Genomic DNA, 23,453 nt, shown 5'->3' with positions numbered 1-23,453 from the left:
TTACTCTTTAACAGGGTTTTTTGTCTTTTGGAGCTTGACAGCCCCAGTTCCCCATTAACTTTCATTATATGGATGGGTCTGGAACAACATGTGGGTAAGGAAATCATGATTTCATTTTAAGGGTGAATTATTCCTTTAATGAAAGTTTTCCATGAAACTGTAATGAAGCTTTTGTGGTGACAAAATGGCACATACATTGCCTCTAAACAGCCTAAAAGCTTCATGCTCTTTTTCTTCTTTCATTCATACTGTAATCAACAGTGAACGCACACAAGCATTGAGTCTGGATTCTCCCTACACACCCTCTCTGACCCCGACCTCTCCAAGAGCCCATTTATTTATTGGCTCATTATATAAACAACATGCCTCAAATTATGTCTACAGTGTTGTTCTTTTGGGATCGAGAAGTCTTTTGGAGTTTCTTCCCCTTTTTTAGGCCAGACCGAGCAGGCGCCAGGAGTATCAGATCTTAGGAAAGAACTTCTGTTGGTGTTACACTTAGACATGGGTGCTAAGCATTATTATAGGGCACTATTATACCTCAAGTCATGTGGTTTCTGTGCTATTACTTTTTTAAACAATTGGACTGATGATGTTACAATTGGACTTACCAAAAATCCCATAGACATGTGTTAGGGTTAGGCTAATCCATGCTTGCTACCGTAACCGTTAGGCCTAATGCACTTCATTTTTAAAACATGTTAACATTTCTAGAAAAGCAGAATGCATAAACTGATACAATGTATACCTTGAATGCACTGTAAGTCGCATTGGATAAACTGTGACTTCCATTGTAAGTGCCTCACTATAACCTCGATTTTTGCTTCTTTCTTTTTTTTTAAAGAAAACGAGTGGTGGAATACATTTTTGTGGTAGTCAGTATTGTGCTACAGTTGCCGTTGACTGAGCTTAACTTGTATTAAACCTGGAATATTCCTTTAATATATTGGAGAAAATATTAAACGCACAATTTTTAAAGATGGAAATCAGATTATTTAGTTTCATTTTATCACAATATGACAAACAAGTAAACATAGGGGTGAATTTGAAATAATTTCACTGAGTTTCTGTTAGCTGGTAAATACTTGTTTTTGATTGTTAAAACGTCCCAATGTCTGACAAATTCAACCCCTTTAGTTGATGCCATAAGTGTACAGTGTAACGCCATCCCAATGATGACAGCGTTTTGCTGCCAAGGAGCTTTAAACTTTCCCAACAGTTTGTGAAGTCCTAATCTGCGACTAAAGCGGGTTGTATTCCATACACTGGCAAAAGCAGCCTATTCCCATCTCACTTCAGAATTGCATTAAAACAGCCTTTGCTTTTTTTTTTTCTTTTTTTTTCTTAGACGCTATTTACATGAATGCAGTTTTTTTTAATAGTACAAAAAACAGCTATAATGAACAAATGTTTATTGTTCATTTGACGTGTCATTATTATATCGCATTATGTATAGTCCATTGTGTTACAGTACAAATAAATAGAGAAATGAGATGACCAGATTTGTCCAATTTGTCCGGTAAACTTTATAATTCTCAGACACGTTGGCCGGCACCAAAATGTATTTGGTTTGAGCGGAATTTGCCATTTTTGTCATCTCCACAGGTGCTATCTGCTGTACTAGCTTCTAAAATGAAAAACTGGCAGTTCATTAAGAAATATTGCAGATGTTCATTTTTTCCTTTTCTAATAGAAATGTTTAAAAACAAAATATGTTTTTTTAGGGACATTGTTATTGTTATATTGAATATTGTCCCTTTATTAACTAAAACATTAATTCTCAACCTTTATTGATGAATCATGTCACATAATTTGAAAGCGGAGACTTTGTTGTACCAAAAAACATAAAACACAAAACTCAATATTTGTGTTATTTACGTTGATGCATTGCATAATTTTTGTTAATGAATTCAGCAGGCTGTGGGGCCTGGGTAGCTCAGTGGTAAAGACGCTGGCTACCACCCCTGGGGTTCACTAGTTCGCTAATTTGAATACAGGACGTGCTGAGTGACTCCAGCCAGGTCTCCTAAGCAACCAAATTGGCCCGGTTGCTAGGGATGGTAGAGTCACATGGGGTAACCTCCTCGTGGTCGCTATAATGTGGTTCGTTCTCAGTGGGGTGCGTGGTGAGTTGAGCGTGGCTGCCGCGGTGGATGGTGTGAAGTGTCTCCGTCAACTCACTCAACAAGCCACGTGATAAGATGCACGGGTTGACGATCTCAGAGGCGGAGGCAACTGGGATTCGTCCTCCGCCACCCAGACTGAGGTGAATTTATGAGACCACGAGGACTTAAAAGCACATTGGGAATTGGGCATTCCAAATTGGGAGAAAAAAAAATTTAAAAATTCAGCAGGCTTTCACGTCATGAGTGTGAGATGTTGTGTTTCTTGAATTCAAACACATGGAGGGCTATATCAGGGGCCTATAAAATGAAAATGCAAAGACAGAAACTAATAATAAAAGTGATATTGTTCATATATTTCAAAAATAAGTGAAAAGACCAATAATATTGCATATTTTGTCCTTTTGAGTTGGATGCAGATGTAAATTAATCATATCAACAATAGTATGGTTATTTGTAACATCTATAAAAAGCAAACCAGTTATTTTTTCTTACACTCAAACAAAAATATTTTAGCCTATTTTTTTTTTTAGGATTTACACATTTCTATTTCATCTTTTAAAAAAAAATAGTGTATTTTGCATTTGCCCTTTTGAAAATTGTAATTTATTCATTAATTATTTATTTTTATATTTTTAACAATGGTATTTGTAACAAGACCATAGTAATCACATGGAAGCATGGATCTTCGTCACTACCATGGTTAGATGTAACATGATTTCTATAAAATAAACGATGGCATTTTTTAATTATAAACCGTAGACATACTCTAAACACATGTAAAAACAATAAATATAAAATATAAATATTTATAAGTTGTAACATAAATTAATTATATTCCCTCACTCCCCTAATGTAGCCTATGACAAATTTAATAGAGCTGAAGTAGTGATATGATAATATTTATTATCAATCTATCTCTGTCTAAAGTTAGTGTTACTATAGTAAATTCAAGGGTGGTGATGTAGAATTCTGTGCTGAATTCAAATGGTTTCCGCTTCTCACTGATTCTCGCAGAGCTGCGCATTTAAGGGCTCGAGACCGGTCTGCGAGTAAAAACGCACCTACTTTGCGCTCACGCTGCTCTGTCTATTGAACCGTATCCATCTACAAAGCCATACAGGTGCATAAGCCGAGGCTGTGCCTCTGCCTGTGTATTTGACGCTGCTAAATCAGATACTTCAGATGCATTGCTAGACTTCAAAATCAGATGAACCACAGTACAAATGCATACCAACCCATATAATTGAAAATCAAGTCTAGATAAACGTTTTAATGCTTAACTCTTGTGAGTTAAGTTACTCCCTTAGTGAGCAATGGTTCATTTTAGCTCTTTTTCTATCCTTTGAAGCACCCTGTTAATTTTCTTGTGATTTTGTAAATCATCTTATTGTAGAAAAAAGTCGTTATCATTAAAGTTTAAATGCGTTGCCCAGAGCATAATTCTAAAAGTCTGCTATACTGTTTTATATAAATACTATATTCAAGGAGTTCAAAAGGTACTGCATAACAGGAAGGACCCAACTGATAATTATTTTAAAATTACCATTTATCAGCCAAATGCATAGAGCGTGTTGATAGAAGTCTTAGAATCAATAGAGTCTTATTAATTCATCGTTTGGCCTTAATTAACTCTGTGTCAAGGTGCTTTGCTAGTTAGAGTAATACAGACCAGTGAACACAGAACAGCACAATACTGATCTGTCGAAGACAATGTTGTTATAGAATAGCAAGATGGATGTGTGTGTGTTTGTGTGTGTATCTCAATGAGTGTGTGTTTGTGTGAGTCTGTTTACAGACTGCTTGTGTTTACATTCCGGGGAGTTGGTCCAAGCGTCAGAGACTACAGTAAATGAATGAAAGGAAATGCTTTATTTTGCTCCGTAAGGGAAAAACACTCCATGGATTTACCTGCGGTTAAAATGAAAGGTTGCGTTTGGTGCCATGAAGCTGCCGTTTGCCAGCTCGCACCAAGATGGCACAAAGCCATAAGAGGAGACCCTGGGAAAAGTTATGAAACTCACTAATTGAGTTAAACTTCTTATGCTGCCTTCTCGGCCATAGACTATTCATATCTATTCTGAAATAATGTTTGTGATCTGTTTTGTCAAACAGTGATTCTGCTCCAGTAAAAAAACTGTTTTAATCACAACCATCCAATAATGACATTTTGATCTTAAAATCATCAGAAAACTTCACACAAGTTGCTCTGTGATCGACCTTGTTTGTCTGGATGCAGTACATGAGATGTTCTCAATTTTATTTTAAGTCGTATACTTGATGGAAACATCCTCTGGCTCTTTCAGGCAGGGATGCTTTTCATGTCTGGATTTTGGCATTGCTCATCCCTGTCTGTCGGATGTGCCTCGAGGGAAATGAGATAGCGATCAGTGATTTTGTCAAAGACATCCCTTGTCATACACTTGGACATTGTCAAAAGAAAATCAGACTTTTTAATAGGCTTATTTTGTTGCCTGAGCATGCATTAAATATCAAAGGTATGATAAAGCGATAAAGGCTGTCTTTTAATATAATTAGCATGATGCTTTGGCTTATCAGAATCAGAATGAGCTTTATTGCCAAGTATGCTTACACATACAAGGAATTTGTCTTGGTGACAGGAAATAAAAAATAAATAAATAAAAAATAATAAATAATAAAAAATAAAAAATAATTATACACATACATACAGACACACACATACACATACGTAGTGCAGTCTAATACACATCTGTTATCTGTTATGTACAGTGCAAATACAAATCTGTTATGTACAGTGCAAATGTTTTTTTTTTTGTTTTGTTTTTTTTCCAGAGGAATGAAATGGCAGAAGAGGTTGAATGTTTTGGATAAATATAAAAATGACTAAACTGTGTATTGCACACAGTTATTGCTCAAAAAGGCAGTTTTAGCTGTTCATGAGATGGATAGCCTGAGGGGAAAAAACTGTTCCTGTGCCTGACGGTTCTGGTGCTCAGTGCTCTGAAGTGTTGGCCAGAAGGCAACAGTTCAAAAAGGTAATGGGCAGGGTGAGTGGGGTCCAGAGTGATTTTTCCAGCCTTTTTTCTCACTCTGGAAGTGTATAGTTCTTGAAGGGGGGGGGGGGCAGGGGGCAACAAATAATCCTTTCAGCAGTCCGAACTGTCCTTTGTAGTCTTCTGATATCTGATTTCGTAGCTGAACCAAACCAGACAGTTATTGATGTGCAGAGGACAAATTCAATATTATGAATGAAATGAAGAAATTACGGAAAGGGTGTATTTGTTCTAGAACAAGTTGTCACCTCGATTAGCTCTCTGATATCAGTTCTTGTTCTTGAAGCAACTAAAGCTTTTTTTGTAAGAAGAGCTTGAATCCCTGTTGAAAAGACTAGCATATAGTCTGTTGTGTTTTCAGTGCTGGTCACAATTCATTGCTGGTTCACCAGCTAGGCCAGCATCAAACCAGCACTTAATTAATCCCAGAGTACTGAAGAGTTTAGAGGTTTGAGGCTTTTAGTTCATGTAAGTTAGCTTTGAGGCCATTTATCTGCTTGTGTACTTCAAAAAGTTGACAAAATAAAGCAAATATTTTATAATTGACTTTGTTTTGAATAGCATACTACACTTACTATTTCTGCAGTATATAGTATGTACTGTATTCCATAGTGCAATGTGCCCTACTTGAATCATAAGTCAGTAATAATCAACCACAATTTTTTTACATCTTTTTCTTGGCTCATTATTTGATTGGACTGCCAAAAGTACCTTTTCGCACAAATTTGGATTTGGATAAAAAATGCTAAATAACCATATACATTTTACGAGATAATAGAGCACAGCAGTCGGGGTCTGGAAATAAAACTTCCATTCATTTTTTCCATAGGCTAATTCTTTTTTATTGACAACTTAAAAACCTTTAAAGACAGAACTACCGTGAGCTCCAAGGTTGTTCATTGATGGTATATGCTTCTGCTGAAGCCATCAGTCTGCGTTATTTCAACTTTAGAAAACGTGATTAATAGTGGAATTCCTGGTGAAGAACTACACTACCCATGATCCTGAAGAGGAATGCTTCACCAATCAGAGAATCGTGGTCAACAAAATGCACCAAAAGAGCTCTGCAAGTCTCCCTACACTCTCAAAGTACTTGTATACACTGATGAGCCAAAACATTATGACCACTCACAGGTGAAGCAAATAAAGTTGATCATCTCCTAACAAGGCCACATGTCAAGGTCTGGGTAGATTAGATGGTAAGCGAACAATCAGTCTTCATAGTCAATGTGTTAAATGCAGGAGAAATGGGCAGGAGTAAAGACCTGAGCGATTTTGACAAGGGCCAAATTATTATGGCCAGACGACTGGGTCAGAGCATCTCTGAAACGGCGAGGCTTGTGGGTTGCTCCTGGTCAGCAGTGGTGAGTACCTACAGACAGTAGTCCGAGGAGGGACAAACCAAAAACTGGCGACAGGGTGTTGGGCGCCCAAGGCTCATCGATGTGCGAGGGCAACGAAGGCTATCCCATCTGGTCCAAACCGACAGAAGGTCTACTGTGCACAAGTCAGATGTTAATGATGGTTACGGAAGGAATGTGTCACAATACACAGTGCATCGCATCCTGCTGCATATGGGTCTGCATAGCCACAGACTGGTCAGAGTGCCCATGATGACCCCTGTCCACCATTGAAAGTGGCTACTATGGGCATTGGAGCGTCGGAACTGGACCTTGGAGCAGTGGAAGAAGGTCTCCTTGTCCAATGAGTCTTGTTTTCTTTTACATCACGTGGACGGTTGAGTACGTGTGCTCCATTTACCTGGGTAAGTGATGGCACCAGGATGCACTGTGGGAAGACAACAAGCCGGTGGAGGGATTGTGATGCTCTGGGCAATGTTCTGCTGGGAAACCCTGGGTCCAGCCATTCATGTCAACATCAATTTGACATGTGCCACCTACCTAAACATTGTTGCTAACCAGGTACACCCTTTCATGACAATGGTATTCCCTGATGGCAGTGGCCTCTTTCAGCAGGATAATGCACCCTGCCACACTGCACACATTGCTCGGGAATGGTTTGTAGAGTTCAAGGTGTTGCCCTGGCCTCCAAATTCCCCAGATCTCAATCCGATTTAGCATCTGTAGGAAATGCTGGACCAACAAGTCTGATCCATGGCGGCTCCAGCTCGCAACTTACAGAACTTGAAGGATCTGCTGCTAATGTCTTGGTTCCAGATACCACAGGACATCTTCAGGGGTCTTGTAGAGTCCATGCCTCAGCAGGTCGAGTACGTAGAGGATCATATTAGGAAGGTGGTCATAATGTTTTGGCTCATCAGTGTATTTGTAAATATTTGAGTATTTTGCTGTAGAATTAAAATATATTGTTTCTATACTTATAACCAACAACTTCATGTCAATGTTTTAAAATCAATGTTTTTATATATTTTTACATATTTTTTAAATTGATTATGTCATTCACAATGTTTCATGGGATTGTTGTTCATTCCCTCATGAAAGACGTTTAGTACACAGTCTTGGACATTTGTAATGTTTAATGAAAACTTAAAAAGACACAAACATAAACACTCACGGCAGTGTGTGGCTCTCTCTCTCCCGAACTGCCACATCCGGCTCGGCTTTATCCCTTTCCTCGGCTGATTAGCCTGATTGGGGGCCGGGCCATGTGCACGCCCGGCCCTGCCCTCCTCCTTGTCACACTCCTCCCTCCTTTGCCTCAGGCCGTATATCCCCACCACCTCCTTTACGAAGGGGGGTGTTGTCCTTCCAGCCACGCCTGCCGGCAGGCTTTCCCCGCCTTTCTAGACCTGGGAGGGAGACAAGGGGAGGGAAAAGGGAAGAGGGAAAGAGTGAGAGCGACAGTGAGAGAGAGAGGAAAAAAATTCCTAGACACACCGTCACCTGGTCCTCGACCACTCCTCCACCGTCTGGCGAATGACAGCCACTCCTCCCTGGGCGGACAGCAGCGAGTCCTCTGAACCCTGGTGGATGGAACGCCCCTCCACGTTCTGGCGGCCGGTAGTGAGCCCCTCTGTCCCTGGCAGTGGCTCCACCACTCCAGGTGGCCGGCAGCGAGCCCCTCCTCCCCTCGTGGATGGCGGCCGTTTCTCCACATCCAGGCGGCCGGCAGCGACTCCTCCGTCCCCCGGTGGACGGTCGCGGCTGCTCCTTTGGGCGGACGACAGTGGCGAGGACTCCACGACAGCGCATCCCTCCTTCCTCCTGGGTTTCGGGACCAATTTAACAGGGTTAAAATGGGCAAGGAGGAGGCGGGGACCGGACGAACCATCAAAATAATGTTTAATGAAAACATAAAAAGACACAAACATAAACACACATGGCAGCTGTGTGTGGCTCTCTCTCTCCCGAACTGCCGCATCCGGCTCGGCTTTATCCCTCTCCTCGGCTGATTAGTCCGATTGGGGGCCTGCCCCGCCCTCCTTCTCGTCACAATTATGCATTTATTAACAATTATTAAATTAAAACAAGTAATGTAATGACAGGAATACTGCCCATTGTAATGAAGTAAAAGTAAAATATTTTCATCAGAAATTTATTTAAGAGGGCAAAGTACCCACTATAAAAGATACTCATAAAAGTAAAACACTTTCCAAAAAGTTACTCAAGTAAATGTAATGGAGTAAATGTAGCACGTTACTACCCACCTCTGTTTATTTTATGTGTTTACATTTCGTGTCTTTGTCAGTTTAGTTCGAGACTGATTTGTGTTGTTTATGTTTAGATGTTTTGTTTAACGTAATATTGTTGTAAAATTGCCAATTGTAATGTATAATTGTTTTGTTTAAATTGATTTACCCCCTGCAAAATACCCATTTGATTCTTTTAGCTCTTACGGTTGTGAAGTGTAAAAATAAGAAAATAACTAATTAAAGGAGACAATCACAAACAGCAGTGAAAGGGGCTGCTACAGTATTCTACTATGAAAATAGCTTTTCTCATCTAAAAATTATTGATGACTCATTTTGTTCACACACTTTTGTTTGCCCAATTAAATGCCTAGAATGAGAATGTCCTTCCCCCTAATACCAGCTGCTTCTAATTAGCAATAGCAAGTAGCAAATCATGCTTTTGCAGGGGTTTAATGTAAACTAAAGTATTTTGGCTGTTTGATAAGCCCCAACTTACCATCAATTGGAAATGTATCAACACAGGAAAGAAAATTGCAACTGTGAAACCATTTTATGAAGTCTTTTATAATTTAATGTTTTTTATTGTAGAGAACTTCTAGAACATGATACTAGCGATGCCAAGGGTTTGATTCTCAGGGAACACACATACTAATAAATGGTATAGCTTGAATGCACTGTAAGTTGTTTTGGATAAAAGCATCTGCCAAATGCATAAATGTAGAGTGGACATCACTTTACAAGTCGAGCTAAGTTTAGAACAGTCTGCAGCTCTGAATTCTCAGAGTCAGAGAAATTCCATGTTGCCAATGGCTCTGTGTGCAATTTTATGAGGTGGTGAAAAGAAGACAACCTTTAGCAGGTCCGCTGCCAACCCAGATCCTCCACCCCAACCAGTTCGTCTGTTAAGGCATAAGAGAATGCCATTAGCACAACAGTTATTTAGACTAACTGGGGCTTTCCCTGCTGTGTGAATAAAAACGGTCTGAATATTTACTTTTACATTCTACATTTTCTTATCTGTGTACTGGCATCTGTGCAGTTAGATTTATTGGTAAAATAATTGTATATTAGAATCCCATTGGTTGATCAATCAAACTTTTAGAATTTTTGAAATGCATGAAGGTTAAAATGGTTGTCTCCTTAGTTCGTCTAGACTAGTGGTTCTTTACTGGCCTATCAAAAATAGGTTGCACTATCAAACTATATACACTCACTGAGCACTATATTAGGAACCCTTGTACACCTACTTATTCATGTGATTATCTAATCAGCCAATCATATGGCAGCAGTGCATTGCATGAAATCATGCAGATACGGGTCAGGAGCTTTAGTTAATGTTCACATCAACCAAAACAATGTGATCTCAGTGATTTTGAACATGACATGATTATTTGTGCCAGATGGGCTGGTTTGAGTATTTCTGTAACTGCTGAGCTCCTGGGACTTCACGCACAACAGTTTCTAGAGTTTACATAAAATCATGCCAAAAGCAAAAAACATCCAGTGAGCGGCAGTTCTGTGGATGGAAACGCCTTGTTGATGAGAGAGGTCAACAGAGAATGGCCAGACTGGTTCAACCTGACAGAAAGGCTTTGGTAACCACTCTGTACAATTGTAGTGAGCAGAATAGCATCTCAGAATGCACAACACATCGAACCTTGGGCTTCAACAGCAGAAGACCACGTCGGGCACTTTATTAGGACCATAGTGTTCTTAATAAATTCTCAGTGAGTGTATATATTGTAGTGGCAAATCCCAAACAACAGAAATAATTTCGCCACTTCCTTGATACAGGGGTAAAGTTTCTAATGCACTAAAAAAGATTTTAAAAGTTCACTTTGCTTGTTTTAATTTATTTGCTCTTGAATCTTTCTTGCTTCAAATCAATGTTTGTAATGTTGGCTGCTTCCAAAATTGCGTACTGTCAGAGTATTTACTGCATTTGATGAAGAACGCACTTCTCAACCTGTACAAAAGTACGTTCTTTAGGTATGCAGGTGAGGAGTATGAATACATTCCTGGACATACTTCATCCGAGAGTGTGGGCATTGTCACCCAAATACATGACATAATAACAACAACCGCAAAATTAATCTACTCTGGTTTTGTTAAACAAGTACAAAGTAACCTCAAGGAACAACTTTCTTGGTATAGCTAGAACTTATAGTTGAGAAGAGCCGTCTGACTTGCGATTCTCCTCTGTTTTTAATTCTGCATTTCAAACGTGACATCTCCTCAGTTCGCGTGCGTCATAATGGGATAGTAAAATGCCCATTGAATAAGCACTTCAGAATCTCGATGGATGTAGTAGATCATCTGGGTATTTCTCGCCTACTCTTTTGTGAATACTGAGGATTGGCATGCTGTTTTTGGCATACTATATTGTAGGACGCAGACATTGTGATTTATCTTAGATATGGTTGGTTTGATTCCTAGAGGTCTAGAACTCTTAATTGAAGAATGTTTTGAAATGCCTAAGGAGCAAATGAATGGGAAAAATACTTCCGCAATGGACAGTCACTGTTGCACATTATGGCATAGGACAGCAAATTTAGAAACTGAGCTGCCATCAGTCAATGCTTGCAGTACACAGCAAAACAAATTTTTCCAGTAAAATATCTAAGCATCCTTAAAACAAGAAATAATTACTTGAGAAGCAGAATGGAATAAGATTTTAAGTCTGACAAAATTTGGTGTGGTTAATGCTTAAAACATGAAAAAACTATTTGCCAATGAGGTAAGAAAAATAAACTTGTTTTCCCTTTTAATCAAGTTTTTTACTTACCCCATTGGCAAATAGTTTTTTTCTTGTTATAAGCATAAATGTTACTAAATTTTGTTAGATTTCTCTAAAAACAAGCCAAAATATCTTGTCATTTTGCTTCAAGTAAATGTATCTTGCTTTAAGAAAACAAGACAAAAATACTCAGTAAGAACATTATTTTTTGCAGTATAGCACGGCTTTTCCAGCCTGTTAAAGTCGCCTGGACACGGCACAAATAGAAGCAGGCGATATTTCTTTTACAAGCTGTTCGGACGACAAACAGTGGGTTCCTTCATTAGATGGGAAGAGATGGCAGGGGGAGGATGCTAAATTCTCCTCTCGCGTTGACGTCTGCATTTCTTCAACACCCTTTTTTCTTTTGCCCCGTCTCTATGTCGCCTAATAACCCATGAGATGAAGACTTTGTGCTGGCTTTGCCTGTGACGACCTGCCAGCTCGCACAACCAACACCTCTCTCTCTCTCTCTAACACACACATGCACACACTCTGAGGGCGATTAAACATCACTCTACCACATGCTAACGGATGTTTGGCCAGAAATAAGAGGTTGTTGCTCTCACAGTGTCAGCGCTACTGTATCTGGCGTTCCACCAGCTCAACTGATTGGCTGCCAAACTTGTAATGGCAAAGTTAGATCCACTTGCTAACATGATATTTAGTTGGTGGAACTACCTGAAAGCGAGTGTAAAGTGGGCCACTTTTAGATTTTGTTCTGCAAAATTTGGTTCTCTCCAAAACATATAGCTGCATACATTAGAACAGTACAACTGTTGCTTTAATCGAACAAGTGTTCAGTGTCACATTTAAAGCCGTCACACACTTAACACTTAATTTACTATTTAATATTTATTAATGGTGGTTGCTATGGCAAGCATCACTACAACTGCTGGTTATACTTGGGGTTAGGGATTTGAACAATTCCTAACCTTAAAGGAATATTCCAGATTTAATACAAGTTATCGACAGCATTTGATGCATAATGTGGATTACCACAATAAATAATAAAAAGAAAAGCAAAAAAGCAAAAATCGAGGTTGCAGTGAGGCACTTACAATGGAATCTTCATTTTGACAGTTAGACAGTCAGGTTGTTGTCTTCCTGTGTAGGATATATAGTATGCTGTGTCTGCATTAATGCAATCTTTCCTCACTCCTTAGGAAGACTATTTCCATACGGGTGAGTTTTTTTAAGAGTGTGTGAAGGGGGGCTTGGACAAACAGTGAGGGTCTCACTGTAAGCAAACATCACCCTGTGTTTGAACCACACACCTTTAGTGAAGTCCTCTTAGTCTGACCGACAGTCCGTCTCCGTCGACTAAATATATGTGCCAGTTTTAGACCCGATCATTAATCAGTGACGGAAAAGCCCCCCATACCGCCTCTAATCTTTGAGCCAGCCACCTACAGCACTGTGCACAACATTTAGAGGAATCGTGCAAAAGAGAACTGTGCTTTCAAGAAACTCAGAATGTTGATTGTATAGAGCGGTTTTGGTTCTGGAAGTATTTGTCCCATTGGTTTTTTTCCATAGGAATTTTGGAAAATTATTCAATAAAATGTTCTAATCCAAGAACCAAAACAACCAGCTCTGAGGTGCGAATCAAATAATTAAAACTATGATTTGAAGAAAAAAGCTTACTATGTACTTATGCTATCAGGGATTGAACTATACATCCCATGGAGCATTGCAGAAGACGTAAGCAAATCAGAAAAAAATATATCTATAACTATTATAAAAACAATAGTATGAAAACAATATTTTTAAGGTTATTGTTAAATATTAAAGTAGTTTAATAGTGTAGGGAGAACGTGTGGTTTACGTCATTTACGTTGAGCTGATTTGCCGTGATTTCCGTTTGCATCTTAACATCAACTTCTCTGATTGGAGGATATCTCTTCGTGATTTTGGGGAATTTTGAAAGATTATTCAATAAAACGTACAAAAACCTTGAACCAAACCAACCAGCTCTGAGGTGAATCACAACGTTACAAATTTATCAAGGCCGTAACCAGGGTTTGAAAATTAGTAAGGTCCAGGGTGGGGTGTCAAGAATTGTCCCAAAATTACACCTACAAACGCAACCCATTCTATACACTACACATAAACTTGTTATTAATCATTACATAATTAGAGACAGACATGTAGCTGTTTGCAATGTCCCTCCTTTACCCTGACTTATTTTACTCTTCATTCTCACAGGGTCAAAGGGATGTAGAGTGACACTTCCTGTCCTGCTCCTCACTATTGTGCTAGACTCTGTACTCATCACATCTGTTTAATTCGCAGTTTACTGGGATTACAGGGTTTGTGGCATTATGTTGTCATGGCAACAAAATTGTAAAATTAGATATAACTTTACACAGATTAGGTTAGTAAGCAATTTTATCACACTGAAGTCATGTTATTTTTCACATGTTGTGGCTATACTTTGAAACTGTAATTATTTTAATGGTTACACATTGGCCCCATTGTAAGTGTCTTACTGTAACCTCGATTTTTGCTTTTTTGATGAAAAGGAGGGGCAAATCAAAATACATTGTTGTGTTAAACAACATTGTGCCACAAATGGAACTCCTCGATTCCCTAAATCAGGGTTCTTTAACTACTTTCTTGCGGGGGCAAGATTACCCAGATTAAAACTTGACTGGGGCCAAACTTTCTTCTGTATTTATCTTAGCTGACATTTTTATTGTAACTAACATGTTAACATGAAAAATGAATTTTACCATGAAAAATGTAAACATGAAGAACAAATATGACCTCACACCCTCAACTAACAAATAGGTTTTGATGAACCTTCCTTTGAAAATAAACAAAACAGAGGTTGGGACATTCTTGTTTTTTTGTTTTTGATTTTTTGGATGGGTGACGTCATGAATTGGCGAAACACAGGAATATTAATTAGTCCGAGGACAAACATTTAGATCTGCTAAAGTCTGTATCTTTGACAATATCAGCCCACATAAGAAAACATTGGAAATCTTAAATAGAACTTTCTTATTACATAAAAAAAAAAAAACATTTAAAAATGAAAAACGAGAAAATTTTGTTCTTCTTTTTGACTGTTATCCTCCCATTCAATGATGGCGAAAATAGCCTTTCCTTGCCCTGCAAATATCAGAATCTAGATACTTGTGCAAGTAATCATTGTTAAACGGAGAACAGAACTGACGGAGAACTGATTTGATGTTCGCAATTGAGAATGCTGACACACATCTGTATTTAGAACCAAACATAATCAGGATACTGTACATGCATGTCTGCAGGTTCAGTGACGCTTAACGTTATCACTTATAACCAGCACTACAGACCCTGAACTGATGAAACAGGAACTTTTAACACTTGAAACATGGAGAATAAAAGCAAACTCTTCTGTGCATTTTTTTTTTTTAAATTTCGGTTTTCCTCATCGATTTATCTTTTGTTGAAAAAGGTTGTGCATATGAGCTGACATCCCTTCTGTAACAACTGCTGTGATGTATATTTTTGATTCTGTAGATTTGACTGCACCCAGCAGCTAAGCAATCTGCATAAATACATTTGACTGAATAAGACGCAACACAATATGCTTACTTAAAGGTTGCTGGTTCATGTTTTGGAAAGGAGTGTAACTGAATTATGCCCCAGACAAACTTAACATGCACGCTCCTGTCTGGAACTGGACCACGGATCGCTTCTGATGACAGCTGATGCTGTTACACACGCCGCTCGGATGTTTTAGACTGTGATGGGCCACCAGTTGACTAGCCCTGCCATAAATAGAGCGTTCCGCTGTCTAAAAGGAAAGGAATCCACAACCTTTTGAACTGAATCTTCAGATGTGTTACTAATGGAGACAGAACATCATACACAGGGAGTTCAGTTAAAGATTTCAGGGGCCGTGAATACTTTATTGAGAATTCTTAAAGGTTTATGTTTCAAGGTCAGCAGGGAGACAAGTATTCATGACGTAATTTCAATGCTAGCCAAAGTAATAAAGACATTTTATGTTCTAGTGGAGTGAATCTCTCTCTCTCTCAAATATAGAGATATAATACGAAGATTCACAATATTTCCCACATTTGGATTAAACTTTGTCTCTCTCCTACAATGCTTATGAGAAACAAATGAAACAATTGTTGACACAATGAGAGTACAGAGATACAAAACTAATGCTGATAGTGTACCTCAGATAATTTGGTCTTTGAAGAATTTGATGAGAAATGTTTGAGTTCATATTGAGACTTTGAATTGCAGACTTCTTTCAATTTGATTGGTATTTTGGCAAATCTGAGCACAGTTTGGGACATTGTTGAGATCTCTTCTAACACTCTCGAGGAGACACATGTGAGATCACAAGGGTCTTCTTCTCAGGAGAAATATTTCTGTAAAAGTTTCCATTTGCTCTCAGTGTAATCTCATTGCTGATGAGGAGAAACAATAGAGATATTAAATAGATCTCATTTGTGATTTTTTTTCCTTTGGGGAAGGAAGAAACACGACAACTCTGAAATGTTTAGAAATCTTCTCAGCACATACATTTTGTATAGCCATCATTGTAATCGTGTAATCTGCATCTCTCTTTTTTAGCTCAACCTCACTGTTATTTCCAAATCGAAACAGACAAAACACGCAGAGAAATTGTCTGGCATTATGTGTCTTTTAAAATGCGCCTCCCTACTCTAAAGCAAGTGGAAAGTTCTCTCTAAATTCTTCTCATAGACAGATTGATAGTGACATGTTTATTTTGTGTTACAACCACCCAAGCACTTTCTTGGCTCTTTGTGGTGGATGTTGCAGTAAGAAGGGGTCTGTTTCGTCCACTTTATTATACAAGAAATCGTTTTTTTCTGGGAACGGAGGCAGATGCTGATTTTGCCATGTGAGCTTGATTGCAGCTAATTGCTCTCATTGGTTCTGCTTTGTGATCGTGATTGTGGGTAACAGGTCTGATTGGCTCTGTTGTATCATTGTTATTGTTCATTGAATCTGATGGTTTTACAAGCAACACTGCATGTATTTCATTATATTACAGTACATGTTTTACCAGTGCCCAATTTTTGGAGGTCCCTTTAAGGGATAGGGAGAGGGAATGATCACAAAATTTGAATTTTTGGGTGAACTATCCTTTTAAGGGTGTGAAATGAACTTATATTTTTTCCTTTGCATTTAACATCACAGCTCAGGACAGACGCTAGTCAAGCGTGTGCATTTTTGTGGTGCCATCAGCCAATCTCTCTTAAATCAATCTTTAAATTCTGTATTGTGGTACTATTAAAATTATTGGCTCCTGTATGATAAATTAGTTGTGTTTATCATCATTGGTAAGTCGTTAGTTGGTGATGTGTCTGCAAAATGATTTAATATAGATATTGTGTAAGTGTGATTGTAGCTATTGAATCTCATTGTTTGTGTTGTGTAACGAATCTGATTGGTTCTGATGTATAATACCCTGTCTACCCTGGACGCGAATGGTGCGATGCGTCACATCAAAAGTAAATTGCTCCCATTGTGATCAATGGTGCTGTCTACACTGAATGCGATTGTTGTGCCAACAGTTTACTGACAGCCTGATCTATTGCTGATGCACTGCATGCGCTCTGCACTACAGTTGATCGACTGTGAACGTCATCTCTTTTGAACGTTCGCACCTACGATTCCAGTGTAGAAAACCTCAAGCCATTGGTGCCCTTCCTGTCGTGTGCTTAACCAAAGTCTTCCTAGCAAGTCAGTCCACTGTCGGCCATCTTTGGAATGCTCCGTTGGGAAGCTATTTCCAGTCATGAAAGTGCAGCTCCTATCTACTTGAATGGGGGAAAATCAAAATCTCAAAAACGGTTGATCAAGATTACGATTAAAGAACCTATTTCAAATAAACAGGAAAAATCTGACAACATTGCAATCATAAATTGTGCTTCTTCACCTCAGATAATGCAAAAAAGAAAAATACATTTTCTACTCATCTGCTGTATAGCTAAACTGTATGCACATTCTCGAGTTGATTGACAGGTGATGTCTGTATCTAAAAGGTAATTGACTCTTTTACCTGTAATGCGGGACTTCCTTTCTATTGACCATTGGACGTTCCAACTTCTCCCATTCATTTTAATAGAAGTGGTCCATCTCTGCTAAATAGTCTCTGGCTGAACCTACATCAGTCACGGCAGATCGTGCGATGTTTGCTTTCTTTATTGGAGATGAAGTGGATTTGATAGAAATTCAGATATGCAGGCGCTTGTATGTTACATATGATAACCAGAAACACTATTCATTTGAATAGGTTATGTGCTGCTTAATAAAGTACCTGGGTGTACAAAAAGAAAGTCTGATATGAACCTATATTATTTAATACCAATAAAGGAGTCAGTAGTTTTGAATCATTTTGAATTTTTTTTTTTATTTTTTAGGAATAAACATGATATATAAGATAAAGATTTCATGAAAAGAGAATTGTACTGAACGGAAGGTGTCATAATAAACACCTTGGTAGTAGCATACTACCATACTACTCTTTTAATCTGTTATGGTAGAAGTAGTAAGAGTAGTATGGATAGTATGCCATTCCCAACTCATCGCCCACGTCATCATTGTCATCGGAGAGTCTGGCCAATCGTAAATAAGCTGTGCAGTGCAGATCATTCAGCGCAGCACTGCATAAAGTCGAACACACCTAGTAAGACTGTGGTTAATGAATCTGATTAGTTGTGTTTTATAAGGATGACTGTGGTTAATGAATCTGATTGGCTGTGTTGTATAAGGATGACTGTGGTTAATGAATCTGATTAGTTGTGTTTTATAAGGATGACTGTGGTTAATGAATCTGATTGGTCGTGTTGTATAAGGATGATTGTGGTGAATGAATCTGATTGGTCGTGTTGTATAAGGATGACTATGGTTAATGAATCTGATTGGTCGTGTTGTATAAGGATGATTGTGGTGAATGAATCTGATTGGTTGTGTTGTATAAGGATGACCGTGGTTAATGAATCTGATTGGTTGTGTTGTATAAGGATGATTGTGGTGAATGAATCTGATTGGTTATGTTGTATAAGGATGACCATGGTTAATGAATCTGATTGGTTGTGTTGTATAAGGACGATTGTGGTGAATGAATCTGATTGGTTCTGTTGTATTAGCATAACTGTGGTGAATAAATCTGATTAGTTCTTTTGTATAGGTGTGATTGTGGCAAATAATTCTCAATGGTTCTGTTGTGTTAGCATGATTGTGGCTAATGAGTCAGATTAGTTCTGTTGTGTAAAGCCTAATGTATTCAGTGGAAGAAGCCTAACTTTTTTCTCCTGAAAAAACCAAAGCACCCTAGGCAAACAAGCCTGTGTTTATACTATGTGTTTTAAAATTAGTTAGTTGAGGAAAATAAATGAATAAAGAATGTGACATCCAAACCACACCCACGATTAGTTTTAACCAGTCATCAACGCTATTCGACTAGCCGAGTCTTATATGTCAAGAATTTAAACGATGTGCGTGAACAGAAGAAATGTCACCAATCGAACAACTTAGAAGAACAAAAACATCAGTGCATTAAATCACAAAGTTTTGGCGAACTAAAAGAAGCTTGTTTGCCCAGTAAGTATAATTTAGACTTAAGCATGATTGTGGTGAATTAATCTGATTGGTTCTGTTGTGTGGTCATGATTGTGAGTCTTGATTGGTCATGTTGTGAGAGTGGGATTTTGGATGATTGATCTTTACAGTATGTGAATAGGCATGTCATCCCTTAATACCCCACTATAACACTAAATACAAAAGAAAAGGAAATGTTAGGAAGAGTAACAGCCTCAGACACTTTCTCAGACCATTCACTTTCATTGTATGGGAAAAAGATGCAATGAAAGTGAATGGTGACTGAAACTAACATTGTACCTAACATCTCTTTTTGTGTTACATGGGAGAAAGAAGTGATGTAGTAGGTTTGGATCAATCTGCTGAATCTTCTTCTTCTTATTATTATTATTGGCAAGTTATCCTTTTAAGAACTGGGCACATGGACAGATGGGAATACATAATTTTCCCTCGTTTCACTGGGCTTAGCATGGGATCTGATGAATGGTATGATTTTTAGTATTAGTGCTCTTAAGAAAAAGCAGCAATCTATCTTTGTTTCTTTAAAGAGCTGAGACACTTTTATATTGAACAAGCACTCTGGCTGCTGTGTTAAACCACTAAAAGTGCCATCTTGTAAACAGTTTTAAAAGTGTGTGGCTTTAAAAGTGAGTAATATAATAACTAACGCCGCCATAAAGAACTTGACATCCACTACTTTGATGCAGTATTTGTTTCAGAAAAAAGAATTCTGTAGATGTTTTTTGCAAGTGACTGACGTCTGCAGAATTTTGGGGTGAGAACAGGATGTGTTAGAGGTTTCAGCTTGATGAAATATCCATATAAGTGTTGGCCGACAAGTGTTCAAATTAAATGCTTGTCTTTTATTTTCTTAGCACCAATTTCGGCAGGAGACTTTGTAGAAACTGGCTCAAGATTGTTGAACCTCTAACATGTAATAAGCAATCTTCTGGTTTGATGAGCATCTGTTTTTGTAACAGCAGACATACAACTTGTCTTGTCACCCAATCTGCTGTGACTGGACAGCACGTCCACAGAAGACAGACGCAATGAGACAACACTGCACTGTTATTGACTTCAGAAGGAGAAAGACAGATTTGACTGTTGAAACCAAGAAGTCAAGGTTTGGCTGGATAGCGTTATCCAGTTAGCCCCTGCTGCTAGATTCCAGAACCATTAACCACTATTATACAGGCAAAAAGCATCTTTCTCCATTGACATCCAGTCAGATTTGGTTTGGAGATGCTGGTTTGTTGGTTATTGTAGCTCCTTACCTGAGCCTCTCTCTACCACTGTGTGCTGACAAGTAAAAGGAATAGCTCACACAAGTTAAAGAAATAGTTGAATCAGAAGACTTGAAATATAGTGCACGATTCCTTATTGAGTACTTCTAGGATACTTTAATGGTGCTTTTTGGAGGTTTCTTTGTCAGTTTTGGAGCTTGACAAATGTGCCCACTATGAAAGCATAAATGTTTGGAACAAGAAGATGGTGAGTAAATGACAGAATTTTAATTTTTTGGGTGAACCATCCCTTTTTTGGTGGATTTGTGAAATAAATTAGCAGCTTTGCCACGCTGGATCATCGGGTTTTCGCTTCAGTGTTTCTATTTATTCACCCGCAGCAAAAAACATGTGGCGGTTTACTCAAAATAGAGCCTCCACAATCATCTAAGCCTCTTGATTTCCTCTTCTCTCAGCAGATGTGGACGAGTGCGCCGAAGCCTTGGACAGCTGCAGTATCGATGCCATCTGCCAGAACACCCTAAAGTCATACAAATGCATCTGCAAATCAGGATACAAGGGCGATGGAAAACATTGCGAAGGTAAGAAGACCTTAAAAACAGATAAAGACACAAGCACTTGCTGGAGAAATGAGGTCAAAATGAAGGCTTGACTCTAGATTTTTCTGCATATAGTATTTCTTGTCTTGTTTTCCAGTAAAAATATGTAAACTTGCTTAAAACATATTAAGACTTATTTTCAGAGAATACTGTGCATCTTTAAGTACATTTTTCTAAAACCAGTGGCAAATAATATTTTCTTGGTTTAAGCATAAATCTAACAAAATTGGCAATGGGATAAGAAAAAAAAAAAAAAACAACTGAGAAAAGAAAAAACAAATAGCTTAAACCTGCGTAAGCTTTTTTGATGGTCTTAGCTGATTTAACCTGGTCTCCCAACTTGGCCAAATTGGTGTTCAGCTGGTTTAGCTGGTTGGCCATTTGGTTTCCCAGTCTGACCAGCTGTCAAGCGCCCCAAACCTCTCTATAACCAGCCAATTAGACCAGCCTGGCCTGAGTGGGAGACCAGCTAAGACCAACAAAACAGGATGTTTTTTAGCAGGATTAATTCAAGATGTATTTCAAGTCTTCTCATCTGCCTAAATGTATTTATTTTAAGGATGCTTAGATATTTTTTTTTACTGGAAAACAAGGTAATATACTTATTAATAAAAAGATTTCTGCAGTGTAGTCTTTATAATATTATCATTTCTGCTCTCTCTCTCTCTCTCTCTCTCTCTCTCTCTGTGTGTGTGTATGTGTTTGCACTTTAAGGTCTGGCATGTCTGAGCTGCATGTCTCTGTTTTACAGTTCTTTGACTCCAATTTCAGACTTACCTGAGGGAAGGGAAATAGAGGTTCAAATGCAAAATTAAAAAGATTACACACTCAATTCTTTCTCTTTTGAATGTGAAATAGAGCATAAAATATATTACACATGCTACAAAATGAAATAACAACAGGGTTCCTACATGTCCTCCTGGAAAACCTGGAAATTTGATTGTGTTGCCAACAAGGACATAGCGCATGTGGAGGCTTCATGCCATCCACTGTGGCATCTGTGCTCAGCTCACCATGTGCCCCACTGAGAATGAACCACATTATGGTGACCATGAGGAGGTTACCCCATGTGACTCTACCCTCCCTAGCAACCGGGCCAATTTGGTTGCTTAGGAGACCTGGCTGGAGTCACTCAGCGCGCCCTAGTATTTTAGCTAATGAACTAGCGAACTCCAGGGGTGGTAGCCAGTGTATTTTACCACTGAGCTACCCAGGCCCCCCAACAAGATTTTTGATGAACAAAAACATGGCAACGATCAGGATTCGGGATAGGTGTATTTTGTGTATTTGCCGGCGGCTGCACATTGTCAAACAACATCAGTGGTTATGGAAACCCTTTCATATGCATTCTCTACTCATCTGCTGTCATCTCTGCTTTATTCTGACGAAATAGTTTAAGTATTGTTACAGTGCAAAATCTGATTTTTTTTTTCATTCCAACATTGCTGTTGTGTTAACTACATAAACATTTAAGTTGTAAACTTGAGACTATGACAACTGTTGGACCGCTGATTTTTTTAATAAATGAATTCACGCTCCGCGGTGGTAGCATGGTGATGCAGCCTTAACACCTCGGGATGTAGGCCTAAATATATATATATTTAAAAAAAATGTCCAGCTAATGCTGCATTGGTAAAACATGGATGAAATCAATGAATCCAGTCATAAAAATGGCATTAGCTATAATAATAATAATAAAAATAAATAAATAAAAAAACACAAAATGAATTTTTTAATGTAAAATTAATCAAATTAAAATCGTGATATGTCCTAGAATGATGGTTAAACCACGAAAAGCTGCGATTCCATTGAATAAATATATAATCTGCCTGTGCTGCGCCCTTCAAAATGTGTGAAGCCAGCAGCTCATACACTGAAAACACTACATCATGATCATCACGCACACTCTGTGTGTGTGTGTGTGTGTGTGTGTATAGTAGATAACAGAGAGCATGGCGCTCTGAAACATGCAGCACATACAGTAATGTTTACTGTAATTTAATAAAAATAATAATAATAATGATTAAATGAGTATCTCACATTTTGATGTTCTGTTGTGCAAATTTGACAAAATGACCTCCAGTGTTTCGGATTGTGCTGTAAGGATTTTGTATAAAAGCAGTTATTTGATAAAAAGCAATGCAATGTTATGTTGAAAAATTGAATAAATACCAGTGTTGTAGTACTCGAGTTGCAATATTGATGACTCATGACTCATCTCGGACTTGAACACTAATGACTCGGACTTGGACTCGAGCAGTGGGTGCATTCTGACTTGGAGGAGAGGACTCGTTACAACCGTTAACTTTTGCATTCTGCCCTTATATGGCATGAGATCACATGCATGTCATGCCATGTACCGGTTACGCTTGCACGAATCTCTGCGCTCGCACGTGGATTTCCTTTGCTTGCACTCAAAACTGGACGCGCACTCTGAAATCTCCCTACTCTCGTTCAGAGAGTGCGTGTGCCACTCAAAACATGTTAT

At 38.5% G+C, this 23,453-nt stretch overlaps 1 protein-coding gene across 2 annotated transcripts in view; it reads left to right on the top strand.

Annotated features, from left to right (window-relative positions):
• LOC127419628 (signal peptide, CUB and EGF-like domain-containing protein 3) overlaps window positions 1-23,453 on the top strand; it is a 151,414-nt gene that overhangs the window by 20,005 nt on the left and 107,956 nt on the right. For both annotated transcript variants that reach the window (XM_051661183.1, XM_051661182.1), the window contains exon 2: window positions 20,825-20,947. In XM_051661183.1, coding sequence (XP_051517143.1) covers window positions 20,825-20,947 — 123 coding nt within the window. The remainder of the gene's footprint in view (window positions 1-20,824; window positions 20,948-23,453) is intronic.

The sequence above is a fragment of the Myxocyprinus asiaticus genome, chromosome 29 (genome assembly GCF_019703515.2).
Source record: "Myxocyprinus asiaticus isolate MX2 ecotype Aquarium Trade chromosome 29, UBuf_Myxa_2, whole genome shotgun sequence".
In the NCBI taxonomy this organism is placed as follows: domain Eukaryota; kingdom Metazoa; phylum Chordata; class Actinopteri; order Cypriniformes; family Catostomidae; genus Myxocyprinus; species Myxocyprinus asiaticus.
Note: the sequence above shows the minus strand (reverse complement) of the source record. Positions and strands in the feature narration are given on the sequence as shown.